This window comes from Prionailurus bengalensis, chromosome B2 (genome assembly GCF_016509475.1).
Source record: "Prionailurus bengalensis isolate Pbe53 chromosome B2, Fcat_Pben_1.1_paternal_pri, whole genome shotgun sequence".
NCBI lineage: Eukaryota > Metazoa > Chordata > Mammalia > Carnivora > Felidae > Prionailurus > Prionailurus bengalensis.
The window spans coordinates 91,470,297-91,485,301 of record NC_057349.1 but is presented as its reverse complement, the minus strand read 5'-3'; the positions used below and the strand labels follow the sequence as shown (position 1 = coordinate 91,485,301).

The 15,005-nt window shown below is 31.1% G+C and overlaps 1 protein-coding gene across 6 annotated transcripts in view; it reads right to left on the bottom strand.

The window, feature by feature from the left end:
- The window catches only part of GRIK2 (glutamate ionotropic receptor kainate type subunit 2), a 662,286-nt gene that overhangs the window by 402,033 nt on the left and 245,248 nt on the right, over window positions 1–15,005 (bottom strand). For all 6 annotated transcript variants that reach the window (XM_043592016.1, XM_043592013.1, XM_043592015.1 and 3 more), the window contains 2 exons: window positions 6,977–7,144; window positions 2,908–3,165 (listed from right to left, as the gene is read on the bottom strand). In XM_043592016.1, coding sequence (XP_043447951.1) covers window positions 2,908–3,165; window positions 6,977–7,144 — 426 coding nt within the window. The remainder of the gene's footprint in view (window positions 1–2,907; window positions 3,166–6,976; window positions 7,145–15,005) is intronic.

Below are 15,005 nucleotides of genomic sequence, written 5' to 3'. Positions count from 1 at the left end.
ATGGAAGTATAATTATCATGTATCAAACTGGACAACACAACAAAATAGAAATGAATATAAATGGGAGGACTAGCATACATAATAAATAAATCTGGAAAGGGAAAAAGGAAATGTAAATAAAATGGCACAATGTGTCCTGCAGTAAACAGCAGATACATAAATCCATAATGGAGTCAATAATGTTTATCTTGCTGAGTATGAGGTGGATTTTTTCCCATTTCAGTTCACAGTCCTTGCTATAATCAGATTGCATTGCACATGATCAAATAGACATCTTGTTCACTTGGGCAGTTTACAAATCCTCTCTACTGAATTATGTCATTAAAATACCACCTTGAGACTTTTAAACATACCTGCAAAGACAAAAAAAAATCTATTTCCATGTATTTATGAATACATTTCAAAGGGAATCTTAGAGTCAGTTATGTCCTATAAAAATATCAAACACAGCCACATTCTCAAAAGTGTTAAATTAAAAGGGAATACAAGTGTCCAGTTGCAAATGTAATTAGCTCATTAAAAATATGGTAAAAACATGGACAATTATATATCCCTAAGTAGGAACTAGAAGCTCAATCAGGGCCAGGACTTTTTTTTCTTTTATTGGCATAAACACACTTGCAATGGTTCTTGGCATGTAGTAGGTGACTGATCAGTATTTTTAAAATTGAATATTGCAAAAATAGAGCAATTACAAGCTTTTATTCTTCTCAGAATATTTTAATACTCTACAAATAATTCTGTAGTGACTGAGTATTAATATTTAAATAATCAGATTTTAGAATCTCCAAGTATCTATTTCACTTTCAAATGAGGAATATGCCAAAGCTTCTTTTAAATAGTAACAATTATTTTAATACATATATTCTGAGATCAAGTCTCCATTAAAGGTATGTACACTGAATTAACTAATTACATTTATTTCCCTGTTTAAATTTGCTTCAAGGATATAAATGTTTAGAATATTATTTAAACCAAAAGATCAATTACATATGAAGCTTTACTTTATCAAATTGTTGTTTGATCTTGATCACAAATCCCATTATCTTTTTAGTGAATCACTCAAGAACTACATACGTGGAATAAAAATGTTACGATACACACATATACATACAAGCAGAATAGTGAAGAAGGTGTTATGTCCATAAGCATTTTGAACTTTCTAATATCCTTTATACCCTTAGGAGTTTTAAGATAATAAGACATAAATGCAAATATCACATGCATAACATACACCTATATGCATCTGTATATGTGTGTGTATATACCATGTGTGTGTGCATGCATCTATGAAGGTACATGATATTTGCACATCATTTACTTAAATTATATCAGAGGGAATGGAGAAGTAAATAATCTATGGATTCATAATGCATGTGTACTCATATTTATATATTCCTGTATACAACAATTCATAAACATATGTGGACAAATTTGTAACTGAGGATGCCCTGTACCATCACATTATACAACTCAGAAAAACCCTTCACATAGAATCTACCATTTATAACATGATATATAGAACTTTACCAATGACAGAAAAGTAATGATTTGGGAGTAAAACATCAGACAACAAACTTAATAAGTCTAATTTGAGTTAAAAGACACATCAAAGGTACTTACTAAGTTGTTTTTTGAAGGTCTTTGTTGAGGTATTTCTAAGTTAAAACTATGTATAAACATTTCACTTTTTAAAAGCAGAAAAATGAAATTACTCTATTGATGTGTATTGAGACTCGCTCTTTCTTAGCCTAATGAAAAATGTTTTTCAAAGTACTTTCATTGTTTTCTTAACCCTATGGTTTCCTGTTCCCTGTTCTCCTGGGAGAGCTCTGACATCTATTTGTAGACGGTCCATTCTATTGGCAAAGGGATGGGTTCCTGCATATAGTTCTAAATATTGCATGCATGAACACAGTATGCTGCTGGAGTACTTTGGAAGAATTAAAATTCAAATGAATTCCAATTTTTGTGTCAGCATAAAGGTATAATGAAATGTCTCAGAATACAACATTATTTTTATGGTCTACTTTAAGGATCATTATTTACACCATTGATAAGCATCTTAATGTATGTAAAACTCTTATCACTAAATAATAACCAAAATAGTATGAACTTCTACCAATATAACTGCTAAGGAAAATAAAGACTTTATTTTCAATGTTTACTTTCATATATTTACCTATGAGATGTATTTTTAATTGCTACTTTAAAACAACTACTCATATATAAAAATAATAACATACATTAAAACAGGAAAGCACAGACAACTTCTAGCAGCAAACATTCATTAAAATATTCATAGAAGACACTGAAATAAATACCACTTAGTAAATTATATTATCCAAGTCCCTAAAGTATGTCTACACATAAATAAGTCCAAACACTCTGAGTATTTCAGTGGTTATAATATTGTTTCAAATATGAGAAAAAAACGTTTTAAACTTTAACATGCTACACAGATATAAAGTTACTACCTTTCATACACAGTTTTTGCACATAACAGCTAGAGAAAATGTTCAGGCAAAATCCTGAATTTCTTGATAAGTTTCATTAATAGCCAGTCATAAAACTTTACTTTGGAAAACTATACTGAACCTGGCAGAAGAATACTTTCAATAAGTATTTCAATATTAATTTCCACACTATCTCTTTCCTTCATCCAATATTATAGTTCATGCTACCTGCCCCCCACCCCACGGAAAAAAAAAGTGCTTATTTTAAAAATACAGAGAGAAAGTATGTGATTTAACTGTTCTTTGGATGTGTGGATGTTTGATTCCAAATGTCTTTCCAACTCTTTCCTTAATTAAAAATCAAAACAGGAATATAGTAAGAATTTTGAATAAGTTTCAGAATATTATGTGTATTTAAAGCATAGCCCTGAAGGCTACTGATTTTTCTTACCAGTGCTGTCATCATATACAACTGTGACAGTTTTCCACTTGAAGAATTGCACCAAGTCCAAAATGGCGCGGCTGAGTGAAGAGAAATCTGGGTAAAGACTGACATAGAAGGAATCTTTGTTGTCTGACACCTGGTGCTTCCAGCGGGTCTGTATGTGGGGAACCCCCAGGGCATTGCAGATGGACTGCACAGCATTTGCTGATGAGCTGTGTGAAGGCCCGAAGATGGCAGCCACCCCAAGAGAGAGCTGATCACAGGCTGAGGAGAGAGAGAAGTCTGTCAATAACGAGGAGAGATGCCAGTGTGCCAACATTATCACATTAGTGTTGTGAACCTGAAGGTTTATCCTGAAGAAAGATTTTGTTTTCCTTATAAATAACATCTCCATTTACCTAATTTTCATATTTTTTTCTGACTGCAAACATGTTCAGTTTGTCAGAAGGGAAATCTTCCAGGCATCTGCAACTCAATGTTCAAATGATTCTACAAATAATGCCAAAAGGGGGAAAGAGGAAGAATATTCTAGAATTTAAGAAGGAAGGGAAGTGTTCACCCTGCAAAAATAGTTTATATCAGGAAGTTGGGAAAATAGTGTTCCTTCCCAAATTCACTGACCATCCTCCACCATTTTAAATTCTTAATCAGAAGCCATTTGGTTGTTCCTCCCCATCTGAAAAGCTAGGGCAACACAGAGCTAAGTATTTGCACATATCTGATGATACATATCAAGCTAAGCATTACAGATACCCCTTTAAAACCTGATCTGGCTTATCACGGATGATTTCATATAACTTAATCTCATCGAGAAAATTATTAGATAAATACTTAATCATTTTTTTTACTTGACTTTTGTATACTGTAAGTCTTTTATATTGTTCTAAGTTAATTTTTGAGGTTTGTATTCACTCACAGAAAATTTTATTCACGTCAATAATAAATACAGTAATTAAGAAAGGCATAAACAACCTAGAAGCTATTCAGATTAGAATAGACTATGATAGGACTTCAAATTCTATAAGGTCCCTCAAAGCAACTAGGGAGTTTGGGCCTAGAAAGTAAATAACTATTGGAAACATGAAAATCATCTTTAAATATTTGTAGATCTGGCCTGTGAAAGAGGCTTAAGTTTGTTTCATTTGATTAGAAAAGGAAGAATAGGGCAAATGGTTAGAGGTTCATCACAAATTTGGACATAATTTAAATTTAAAAAAAATTAAAGGGAAGTAATAAATGTCAAAAAGTGGAAATCTGTTCCAAGAGGCATTGGTTTACCCATCCCTGCAAATATTTAAACAGGACTAAGGAGAAGTATTATTGGGATTTAGGCATTAATTATGTGTTCAGACTGAATCTCTCCAAAATAGTTTAAAATTATACTGAATTTTAATTCTACTGAAGCAAAATTTCCTTCAGAGATTTCACTGCATAAAACACAATGTGATGGAATGATTCTTAAGCTTAGGGATATTAGTAAGTAAATAAACTATAGTTAAAAAAATTCACTTTTAAACATTTTCTTCAAAAATTCAGTATGATCTAAGTACATTTTTTGAATATGTAGGTTCTTACTTTTTAAATAGTGATTGGAATTCTGAATCAGTAGTCATGTTGGAACTGACATTTTTCACGAACTTGGATTTTAATTCATATACGTTGAGAATAAAAGATCTTCTTTTACCAGGTTTTTGACAGAACACAGGTGAAAAAAAGTTGAAAACATTATAGTGGTTTATACAGAATGTTCTGAAATGTGTTTCAAATATGAAATAGTCTTCAGCTATCAGAGGAATCACTTAAAAGTGATGTATGATTCAAATAATAATTCAAGATCTAATACATCAATGTATTTATTTGTTCAGCAAAACAGTATCACTTATGAAAAGTATAAGAGCATATAACAGAGAAAATGTTGAAATGTAAACATCTAATTTCTTATCATTTGCTTGCTTTGGAAAAATAATTAAAAAAATTTAAATGTCCAAATTATTTAAATTATTTTATAATATATATTAATATAATATATATTATTTTATATTCATATATATTTACTGAGCTACCATAGGTTCAGATATTATACCAGATCTCTCTCTTATATTACCCTTTCACATATTGCTATGCCTCCCAATCAGCTCAGTAAGCAAGAGCTTCAGAAGGTAAGACCCAAACCATGACATTTACCCTCTCAACATATCACAAAGTTACTTAATTATGCTTATTTGAGTTTTCCCCAGTTTCAGACAAAGTCAATTAATGAATTTGATTCCCAATGGATTTTAATTTCAAAAACGCTTTTTAGTATTTTGAAACCAAATGAGTTGAGGACCTCATAATTCCCAAGATAGTAACCTGTTTGCTGTCAGAACACACTAGACTGTTTTTGTTTTACATTGCTCCTTTGAATTCACCATTAAGAAATGTATTGATATTTTTTTATACTTCACTCATATTCCATATTCTTTGGTCTAAATGATTTCATTTGAGACAGAGCTTCTTCTTCCTAATGGAAATAATCCTGAACTATGTCACTAATCAAACGCACTTGTCTTGCAGTTAATGACTTATTTTGCAATTATGATGACAAATGTAATACTTCACAATAACCTTTACCCTTTTTTTCCAGCCTTTAAAACCTTTCATCACCCTGACATGGTTCTGAAATGTGGAAACTTATTTGTATTCTCAAAGATATGAATTCAAAGCAGAATTTAGGCTTTGATAAACACTAGTTAGCTGGGGGATAAAAAAGATACTTTCATCTCAAGGAATATTGTACCTTATCAGTTGCCATTAATATTAATGAAATTAGAAGAAATCTGGACCAACTTAGAATTATAAATAATTATGTACATTTCTTTCAATGTTAGGTAGCTAATGAAACAATACTAGAATTACAGAAAGGTAATGTTGTTCTTAAAAATATAAATTTAGAACAAATGCTTTATAATCCCATTCCTTTGTGAAAAATCTATATTATGAAATTTAATTCCTATTAGATGAATGCTAACTATGCAAAACAAAATATCACCCACTTAGACAAGTAAGACAATGGAAACATCTCTCAAAACACATTTACTACCAAAGTTATTGTTTGGTTAAAATAATGCCTTGATAATAGTTTCACTATTACCTTCCTGACTTTCTAAATGTTAAACTCATATTCCACAAAGTTATTTTTCTGTTCTTATCACTAAAAAAAAACAGTTTGACAACAAAATAAATGACAAAATTTATAAAGTATTCTAATTATATCTTCCTATAATTCAATTTTTTTAAAATTTTTTATTTTTAATGTTTATTTTTGAGAGAGACAGAGACAGAATGCCAGTGGGTTGGGGCAGAGAGAGAGGGAGACACAGAATCGGAAGCAGGCTCCAGGCTCTGTGCTGTCAGCACAGAGCCCGACGCGGGCCTCAAACTCACGAGCTGTGAGATCATGACCTGAGCCCAAGTCAGACGCTCAACCGACTGAGCCACCCAGGCGCCCCTATAATTCAATTTTCATATCATTAGCCATTTATTTTCAGTTATAAGAAGAAACATCCAATAGTTTTAAAAATGGGTATGAAGTACACATAATGAAAGGCTGTTGAAAATTTTCCAATAAAGTTTTAAGATTGGGCTGACATTATGAAGTAACTTGGAACTACAGAACTTTCAAGGTAGTCAGTAAATTGAGACAATAGTGATAATGTACTTCTTGGAAATGACAGATAACACAATAAAAATGTAATAATGGATTCCAAAACTAGGTAAAATCCACTGCTGTATAGTTTTATTTAGTGGGTTCTTAAAAATAGGAATCGTTTAGTAAGAAAAGGATTATTGCGGGGGAACAATTTACAACAATCATAGACCTAACTGAGTTTATGTTATAAATGATTTTGTCATAATAGGTAATCATAACACCTTACCTTCTTTGATAAAATTTACATGCAGTTTGGAAAGAAACATTGCATTAAAATATTGACTTATTAATGACTTATTAATTATATTTGGAATTAAGAAATCTCTTAAGAATACTTATAGAATTGAATTCCAGAAAATACAATGTTAAATATTTGTCAATTACCTTTCTTGGATGCTTCAAAACTGTCGTAGAGGTTTATCTTCTGGGTGTCATAAGTTAGGGTGGTATTGGGCAACAACGTTCTGTTTCTGTTGATTGTGTTCACAGCAAATCTGAACGCAAGTTCCTCAGCTCCCATTGGGCCAGATTCCACATATTCAAAAATACCACCTGGCGAAAAGAATAATCATGCAGTTTTACAAAAGGGAGAAAATGTGTAACATTTTCTGTAATTTTATGTATATTTGCATTTATGGGTGATAAAGTACACATGTTATTTGCTTAAGTACATGGAGTTTGTGCTTACTTTTTTATGAACTTGAATATTTGGGATGTGCCCTTTTAGATAAATCCACACTGTAAAAATTTCTTTGCTATTGCCATCATTATTTAACACAGCTTAAAAATGACTTTGCCTTTTTTCTTCTGGTAATTTCTTCTTTTAGGGCCTAGATATATATAGATCTTGCCTTAAGTACTGAGTATTATCCCTCAAAATTTTGCACACAGTTCCAGAATAATCAATCGTCTATATTGATATAAAGCTATGAAGTTAAGCATCAGGAAAGTTATATTAAATTTGTCTCCATTATCTGAGAAATCAGAAATCTTTAGCATAATTTCTATGGCACTTATTGTGTTAAAAGCCCCAAATACAAACTAACTTGCAAATTCTACCATCTTCCTTGCAAGAAAAGAGAAAAAAGCGTCATTTCTGTATTTGTTTTGCTCTAAGTCTTTTTTAGAAGATACTTGGACATTTGTGAAAGATAAATCTCCAAAACAGAGTAAAATCCCTTAATTGGTGAATATCATGGAAGTATATAATTTAGCCCATAAAATGTAGAATACAATTCAAAAACATGTCCTTTCCATTTGTTACCTTTTACCTGTTGTATCTTAGTCCACTTCCCTCATTCTTGTCCCAGCCTTGCTTCTTACTGATATCATTTCTATTCAGTTATGAGTGACCTATGGGAACCTTGCCTCCAACAGAATCTCCTCCTTATTGTTACTTTGGTAAATGGAATGAAAGGGGGAGCATCTGATATTTGACACTGTCCAACCTCTGTCCTTGGGAAAGTAGTCCTACTTAAACAATAGAAAGCATTTATCTCTCTTCCTTTCAAATTTCATGCCATGTGCTCTCAGCATAGGCATTCACAAATTAAACTCCCTTGGATAAGCCATTTCCACACCTTGCAATTCATACCTCATCAAAAGTCTTCTGACATATGAATGTCAGGTGACTATACTATCAGCAAACTTCCTACTTTAAATTCATAAGAAGATATGGTATGGTAACAATGACTCTAAATATGAGAAATTAAGACTCAAGAAAATACCACAGTGCTCAGACAAATTTATATTCAGGAAAAATTGGAAAATTTGTTATTTGACACCATACTAGTTTGAAATATTTCTCTTATTCTTTCAGCTAAATTTATGGTATAATTATCAGAGCAGTCAACTTATTATGAAATAGTGCTTTTAGTATATTTAAAATCTTTGGAGACTTATGCTAAGCAGAAGGACAATAAGTATTTACATGCCTAATGGGTGTCAAGAACCAAATCAGATATCTCGTATATATGGAGGAGAATAATGGTATGTGCCTAAATTCTGAAGCCAAAATGGGTTCATATTCTGGTTCTGCCATTTGCTGTCCATTTAAATTTGGGTAGTTGCTTAAATCCTCAGTCTAAATTTCTTCATATCTAAAAAAAAAGGATTATAATTAACACTACTGCATAGAGTTGTTATAAAAATTAAATGCTATCTTACAACAAAACACTTAGATTGTGGTTGCCATAAAGTAAGCACTCTATAAGTGATTAAGGTTTCATTGAATCTTCAAAGTAATCCCAAGTAATATTATTTTAAGAAAGAACTCTTTTGGCCAAAGATCATATAACTATGAAGTTATAGAGCTAACATTATAATACGTTCATGAAAAAATTAAAACCCCTTACTTATTCCACTACAAACTAGTTCCAATACAAACTTATTCCACTACAAAAACTTCAAAATTTCATTCAGGTAAAATACACTAAAATTCCTAAAAGGTGAGACATGCTGACTTTAATATAATATGTAATTAGAACTGTAAAATCCTACATATGGAACAGAAAAATAATAGAGCAATTGTAAGATACTTCTTAAAATTAATTAGGAATAAAGAGTCAATTATAGAAATGCAAACCTGAAGTTGTTTCTTAATGGCACAATAAAATGAAAAACTAAATCTTCTACTTTCCTCAGTTCAAATTATAGTTTATATGTGATATACATACAAAACAAAAATACAAAAACGGTCAATATTTGATGACAGTGGGTTAAAATGTCCCCATCCTTTATCTCTCTTCAAAATAAATAATTCAAATGTAAGTTTATATATTTGTTAGTGGTTTGAATATTTAAAGAAATCTTTGTAATTCCTTAGGACAACCCACTTTTATCTTAATTAAATAAAATAAATAATTTTTATTGATCCAAAGCCAGAATTTAAAATTTTGCATATAAAAATTAAAAACACCCAGATCATGCAAGCTTTCCAGGCACAATATCTTCTATAACACCTTCCAGCCACGTACTCAAAAAAGAAAGAGAGAGAGAGAGAGAGAGAGAGAGAGAGAGATATCACTACTTCTTATGTGTGAAGGGCAAGGATGGGCAGGTAGGGTAAAAGAATCTAGTAAAGAGTTACTTTTTAAAAAGTATTTGGTGGGTTCCTCAAACTTATGTAGGAAAAAAAGGGAGCTTTTGTAATTCTGTTTAAAATTTTGGAAAGTTTAATAACATCTAACACAGTAATTGGTCAAAAAAGAAAAGTATAATCACTATATTAGGTGATTAGATGATTAGGTATAAGGACATTACTGATGGAGATCACTAATTATTCTTGATTAATAAAAGGGAAAATATTTTTAGAAAAATAATGGAGTCACAATGAAGCTTTATTAAGAAAAAAAAATCACATATTAATAGTAAATGTTATATTTAAGTGTAAAATAGAAAGAAAGTCCTGGTAATGTCAGGAAAAAGATAAGAATGTATACATTATTGACTTTTACTACTATTCTGGGAATTTCAATAAATGCAGTTAGAAATAAAAATACTTATTAAAACATATAGATTCATTTTTATTTCATTATATTTACAGAAGAGACACAATGGTGTTTGATAACAATGAAAATAACAAAATTGAGAGAATTTATCACCAACAAACCTTCACTACAACAGGTATTAAATAAATGAGTTCTTTAAGCAGAATAAAAAATGATCCCACAGGGATCCACCAAATTTCTAAAACATATGAAATATAAAAGAAGGGGAAATACGTGGGTGATTATTAATGAATTTTAACTAAACAAGCAAGAATAGTAACATCTTATGAAGTTTGTAATGTATTTAAATTAAACTGCATGATAATAATAACATAAAGTTGAGAAAAAATAAATAAAAGAATGTAAATGTTCTAGCAATATTGAGAGAAAGGTAAAGATAATTATTTTGGATTATAGTAAATCAATAATGCATATTTAAATTTCTTAAGATAGAGACTAATATAATGAACTAGTATATGATCAAAACTTTAATAGATTAAAAGTCACATAATAAAAATATTTTATTTGTCCAAAAAGAATAAGAAACCATAAGTAAGATAAATGGAGAGAAAAACACCAAAAAATTAACAAGATGGTATAAGTGGTAGATCTGAAACAAATGCATCTGTAATTGCATTAAAGGTAAATGAAGTAGATTCACATTTTGAAGTTTAAGATTACCTAACAGGGTAAAAAGGCACAAAACTATAAGCTACCTGCAAGAGAAACAGTGAAACATAAAGAAAAAGATGGGCAAAGATAGGTTCTAAAACCACATTAGCCAAATAAAAGCTGGTGAAGCTATCTAATGTTACATAAAGTAGACTTGAAGACAAGAAGAGAATAGAGATACAGAGTGCGTATCATAATGATGATAAAGAGGTCAATACACTGGAATGATATAAATCAGACTCGATATACATCTAATAAAAAATATTGACAAAAGAAGAAGGAGTTATAGATCATAGTGGGAAACATTAAAACACCACTCTCAGTAGTGTTAGCAGTGAGTTACTGATAGAGTAAGCAGACAAAAAAATTATTTAAAATTTAGACAATCTAAATATATTTGACTTAACTAACAAAGATGAAACACAGTACCTCAAAATGGCAAAATATTTTTTTTTCTTTTCAAATGTATATTTACCAAAATTGATCATAAGCTGGGTCATATACTAAATCTCAACACACTTAAAAGTACTGAAATAATTCAGAGCATGTTCCCTCACCACAGTGATATTAAACTAGAAATAAATAACAAAAAGATAACTTAGAAATCCCAAGTTCAAAAATTAAAGAATATATGCCTAAGTAATCTATTGGTCAAGAATGAAATAAAAAGGGAAATTACAAAATCCTGGAAACAAAATAAAACTGAAAATTTGGCATTCAAAATTTGCCTAATACAACTAAGTACATTCTTTTTTTTTTTTCAACGTTTATTTATTTTTGGGACAGAGAGAGACAGAGCATGAATGGGGGAGGGGCAGAGAGAGAGGGAGACACAGAATCGGAAACAGGCTCCAGGCTCTGAGCCATCAGCCCAGAGCCTGACGCGGGGCTCGAACTAACGGACCGCGAGATCGTGACCTGGCTGAAGTCAGACGCTTAACCGACTGCGCCACCCAGGTGCCCCAATAACTAAGTACATTCTTAAAAGAAAATTCAAAAGATTAAAAATCAATGATCTGAGATTCCATCTCAAATATCTAGAAAAAAAAACAAACAAATCAAATCCAAAGGAAACAGAAGAAAAAATATAAAGATTAGAGCAGAATTAAAGAAAAAAAATATATATATACAATAAACTACACACACGCGAAGACAAAATTTGGTTATTTGAAATATTATTAAAATGTATAAAATCTTAACAAGCCTAATCAAGAATAAGAAGATAGAAATTATAAAAAAAATTACACATCATCTCTTAAGGATCATATTGATGTACAAATCTTAAATAAAATACAGTCAATTGAATCTAGCAATATATAAGATAATCATACATCCAAACCAAGTGGGTATGAAGGTTCCTCTAAAAGTTAAAAATAGAACTACCCTATGATCCAGCAATTGCACTACTATTTACCAAAGAAAACAAAAATATTCACTCAAAGGGATACACGCACCCTGACATTTATGGAAACATTATCTACAGCAGCCAAAGTATGGAAACAGTCCAAGTGTCCACTGACTGATGAATGGATAAAGATGTGGTATATGTATGCAATGGAATATTACTTGGCCATAAAAAAGAATGAAATCTTGCCATTTGCAATGACATGGATGGAGCTAGAGAGTATTAGGCTAAGTGAAATAAGTCAGCCAGAGAAAGAAAAATACCATATGATTTCATTCATATGTAAAACTTAAGAAACAAAACAAATGAACAAAGAGAGAGAGACGCAAATGAAGAAATAAGAATCTTAACTACAGAAAACAAATTTGTGGCTACCAGAGGGAAGGTGGGTGAGGGGATGGGTGAAATAGATGATGAGGATTAAAGAGTGCACATGTTGTGGTGAACACAAGTATTGTGTGGAAGTGTTGAATCACACTATATTGTGCACCTGAAACTAATATTGCACTGTATGTTAGCTAACTGGAATTTGCATAAAAACCTAAAGAGGAAAAAAAAAAAAAAAACAAGTGGGCTTTAAAAAAACAAGTGGGGGAATTCAAGATGTGCTTAACATTTGAAAATAATTCTATGTAATTTAAAATATTAACATAAAATAGAGAAAACTGAACAATCCTTTAATAGTCATAACAATATCATTGATAAATTTCAACTTCAATGCATGATTAGATACTCTAAGCAATTTAGAAATAGAAGAGACCTTTTGAGCAAGTATGGTGTATCTATAAATAACCTACATCATACATCAGACTTACTGGTATAATTTTGAAACATTTCCCCATAAGACTGGTAATGAAATAAGGGTGCTCACTATGACCACTTTTATTCAGCATTGAAATGAAAGTCCTATTTAGTTCAATTAATTAGTAATGAAACTAAAAAAAAATTAAAAATAAAAAATATAAGGTTGAAAAGGAAGAAATTAAATTATGGTTCTTCTCAGATGAAATGATTGTGTATACAGAAAAATAATACAGATAGGGGCGCCTGGGTGGCTCAGTTGGTTAAGCATCCGACTTCGGCTCAGGTCATGATTTCGCAGTTTGTGAGTTCAAGCCCCGCATCAGGCTCTGTGCTGACAGTTTGCTCCGAAGCTGGAGGCTGCTCTGGATTCTGTCTCCCTTTCTCTCTGCCCCTCCCCGCTCACACTCTGTCTCTGTCTGTCTCAAAAGTAAATAAACATTAAAAAAAATTTTTTTAAGAAAAAAAAAGAAAAAGAATACAGATAATTATTATGATTAAAAGAATGAATTTAGCAAGATGTCATTGGACATAAGATCAATGTATAAAAATAAATGATATTTTTACATATCTACAACAAACCAAAAGGAAAAAATAATTATAAAGAATCATTTTCAATAATAAAGGATATGCAAAATATTGTGGTAAAAGCTATAAAATGTTATTAAGAGAAAATAGAAACTAACTAAACACAGGGATATATTAAATTTATGAAATAAAGAACTCAGTGGGGTGCCTGCGTGACTCAGTCAGTAAGCATCTTACTCTCGATTTCAGCTCAGGTCATGATCTCACAGTTCGTCAGTTTGAGCCCTGCATCCGGCTCTGCACAGTGCGGAGCCTGCTTGGGATTCTCTACCTCCTTCTCTCTCTGCCTGTGCACACCCTCTCCCTCTCTCAAAATAAATAAATAAATAAATAAATAAATAAATAAATAAACTTAAAAAAAAAAAAACCTCAAGATTTTAAAGGCATTAATTATCCACAAATTTATCTATAGTTTAGTACAATCCCAATCAAAATCACAATAAGACTAAAATACATGTGGGAATGCAAAGGGCCTAAAATAGTAAAGCACTCTTAAGAGAAACAAAAACTGGAGGACTTACACTACTGTATTTCAAGAATTGTAATAATTCAGTTATAAATTACTCAATTTTTGTATTAGTATAAAGATAGACTACTAGATAAATAGAACAGAACATAGAATCCACAAACAGACTTTCACCTGTATAGCTGTTGACATATAAGTGATGATTCTATACAATGCATCAGTGCATAGTGCAAAAGAGTTGTATTTTTAGTAAGTACGTCTGGCTCAGTTTGATAATCACACTTAAAAAAGTCATTTCAATCACATAACTAAATGTGAAAGTTAAACAATACTGTTGTTAAAAGAAAAACAGACTAAGAGAAGATTTCTTTAAAAAAAAGCAATAACCAAAAGGTAAAAAATATGACATATTAGACTACATTAAAATTAAGAACTTCCCAGTACAAGAAAAAAATTCGGAGGATGTGTGCATATGTGTGTGTGTGTGTGTGTGTGTGTGTGTGTGTGTGTGTGTGTAAAACAGAGAATTCATCTCTTTAAAATATTCATAAAAGGAAAATGGCAGTCAAATCAATAGAAGTATGGGTACAGAACTTGAACAAGTACTTCCTCCCAAAATATTAAAAAGGACAATAAACACACAAAAAAGAGTTTAACTTCATAATAATCTGGACAACAAAAATTAAAATTACAGTTCAAAATAATTTTACATGGACTCAAATGATTAAAATGGAAAAGACAAGTAGTATCAACTGTAGTTGAGAGTGTGGAGCAAGTAGACCTCCCATACATTGCTGGTCTCTCTAGAAGTTGGTACAACTTACTTTGAAAATTGTGCATCAGAGCCTTCTAACATTGAAAATACACAAGACCTGTGACCAAAATTTTACTTCAGGGTATATACCCAACACAAAGGTGCATGCATGTTCATCAAAAACCATATACAAGAATATTCACAGCAGCATGGAATGCATGCATCATTGAATAACTGCA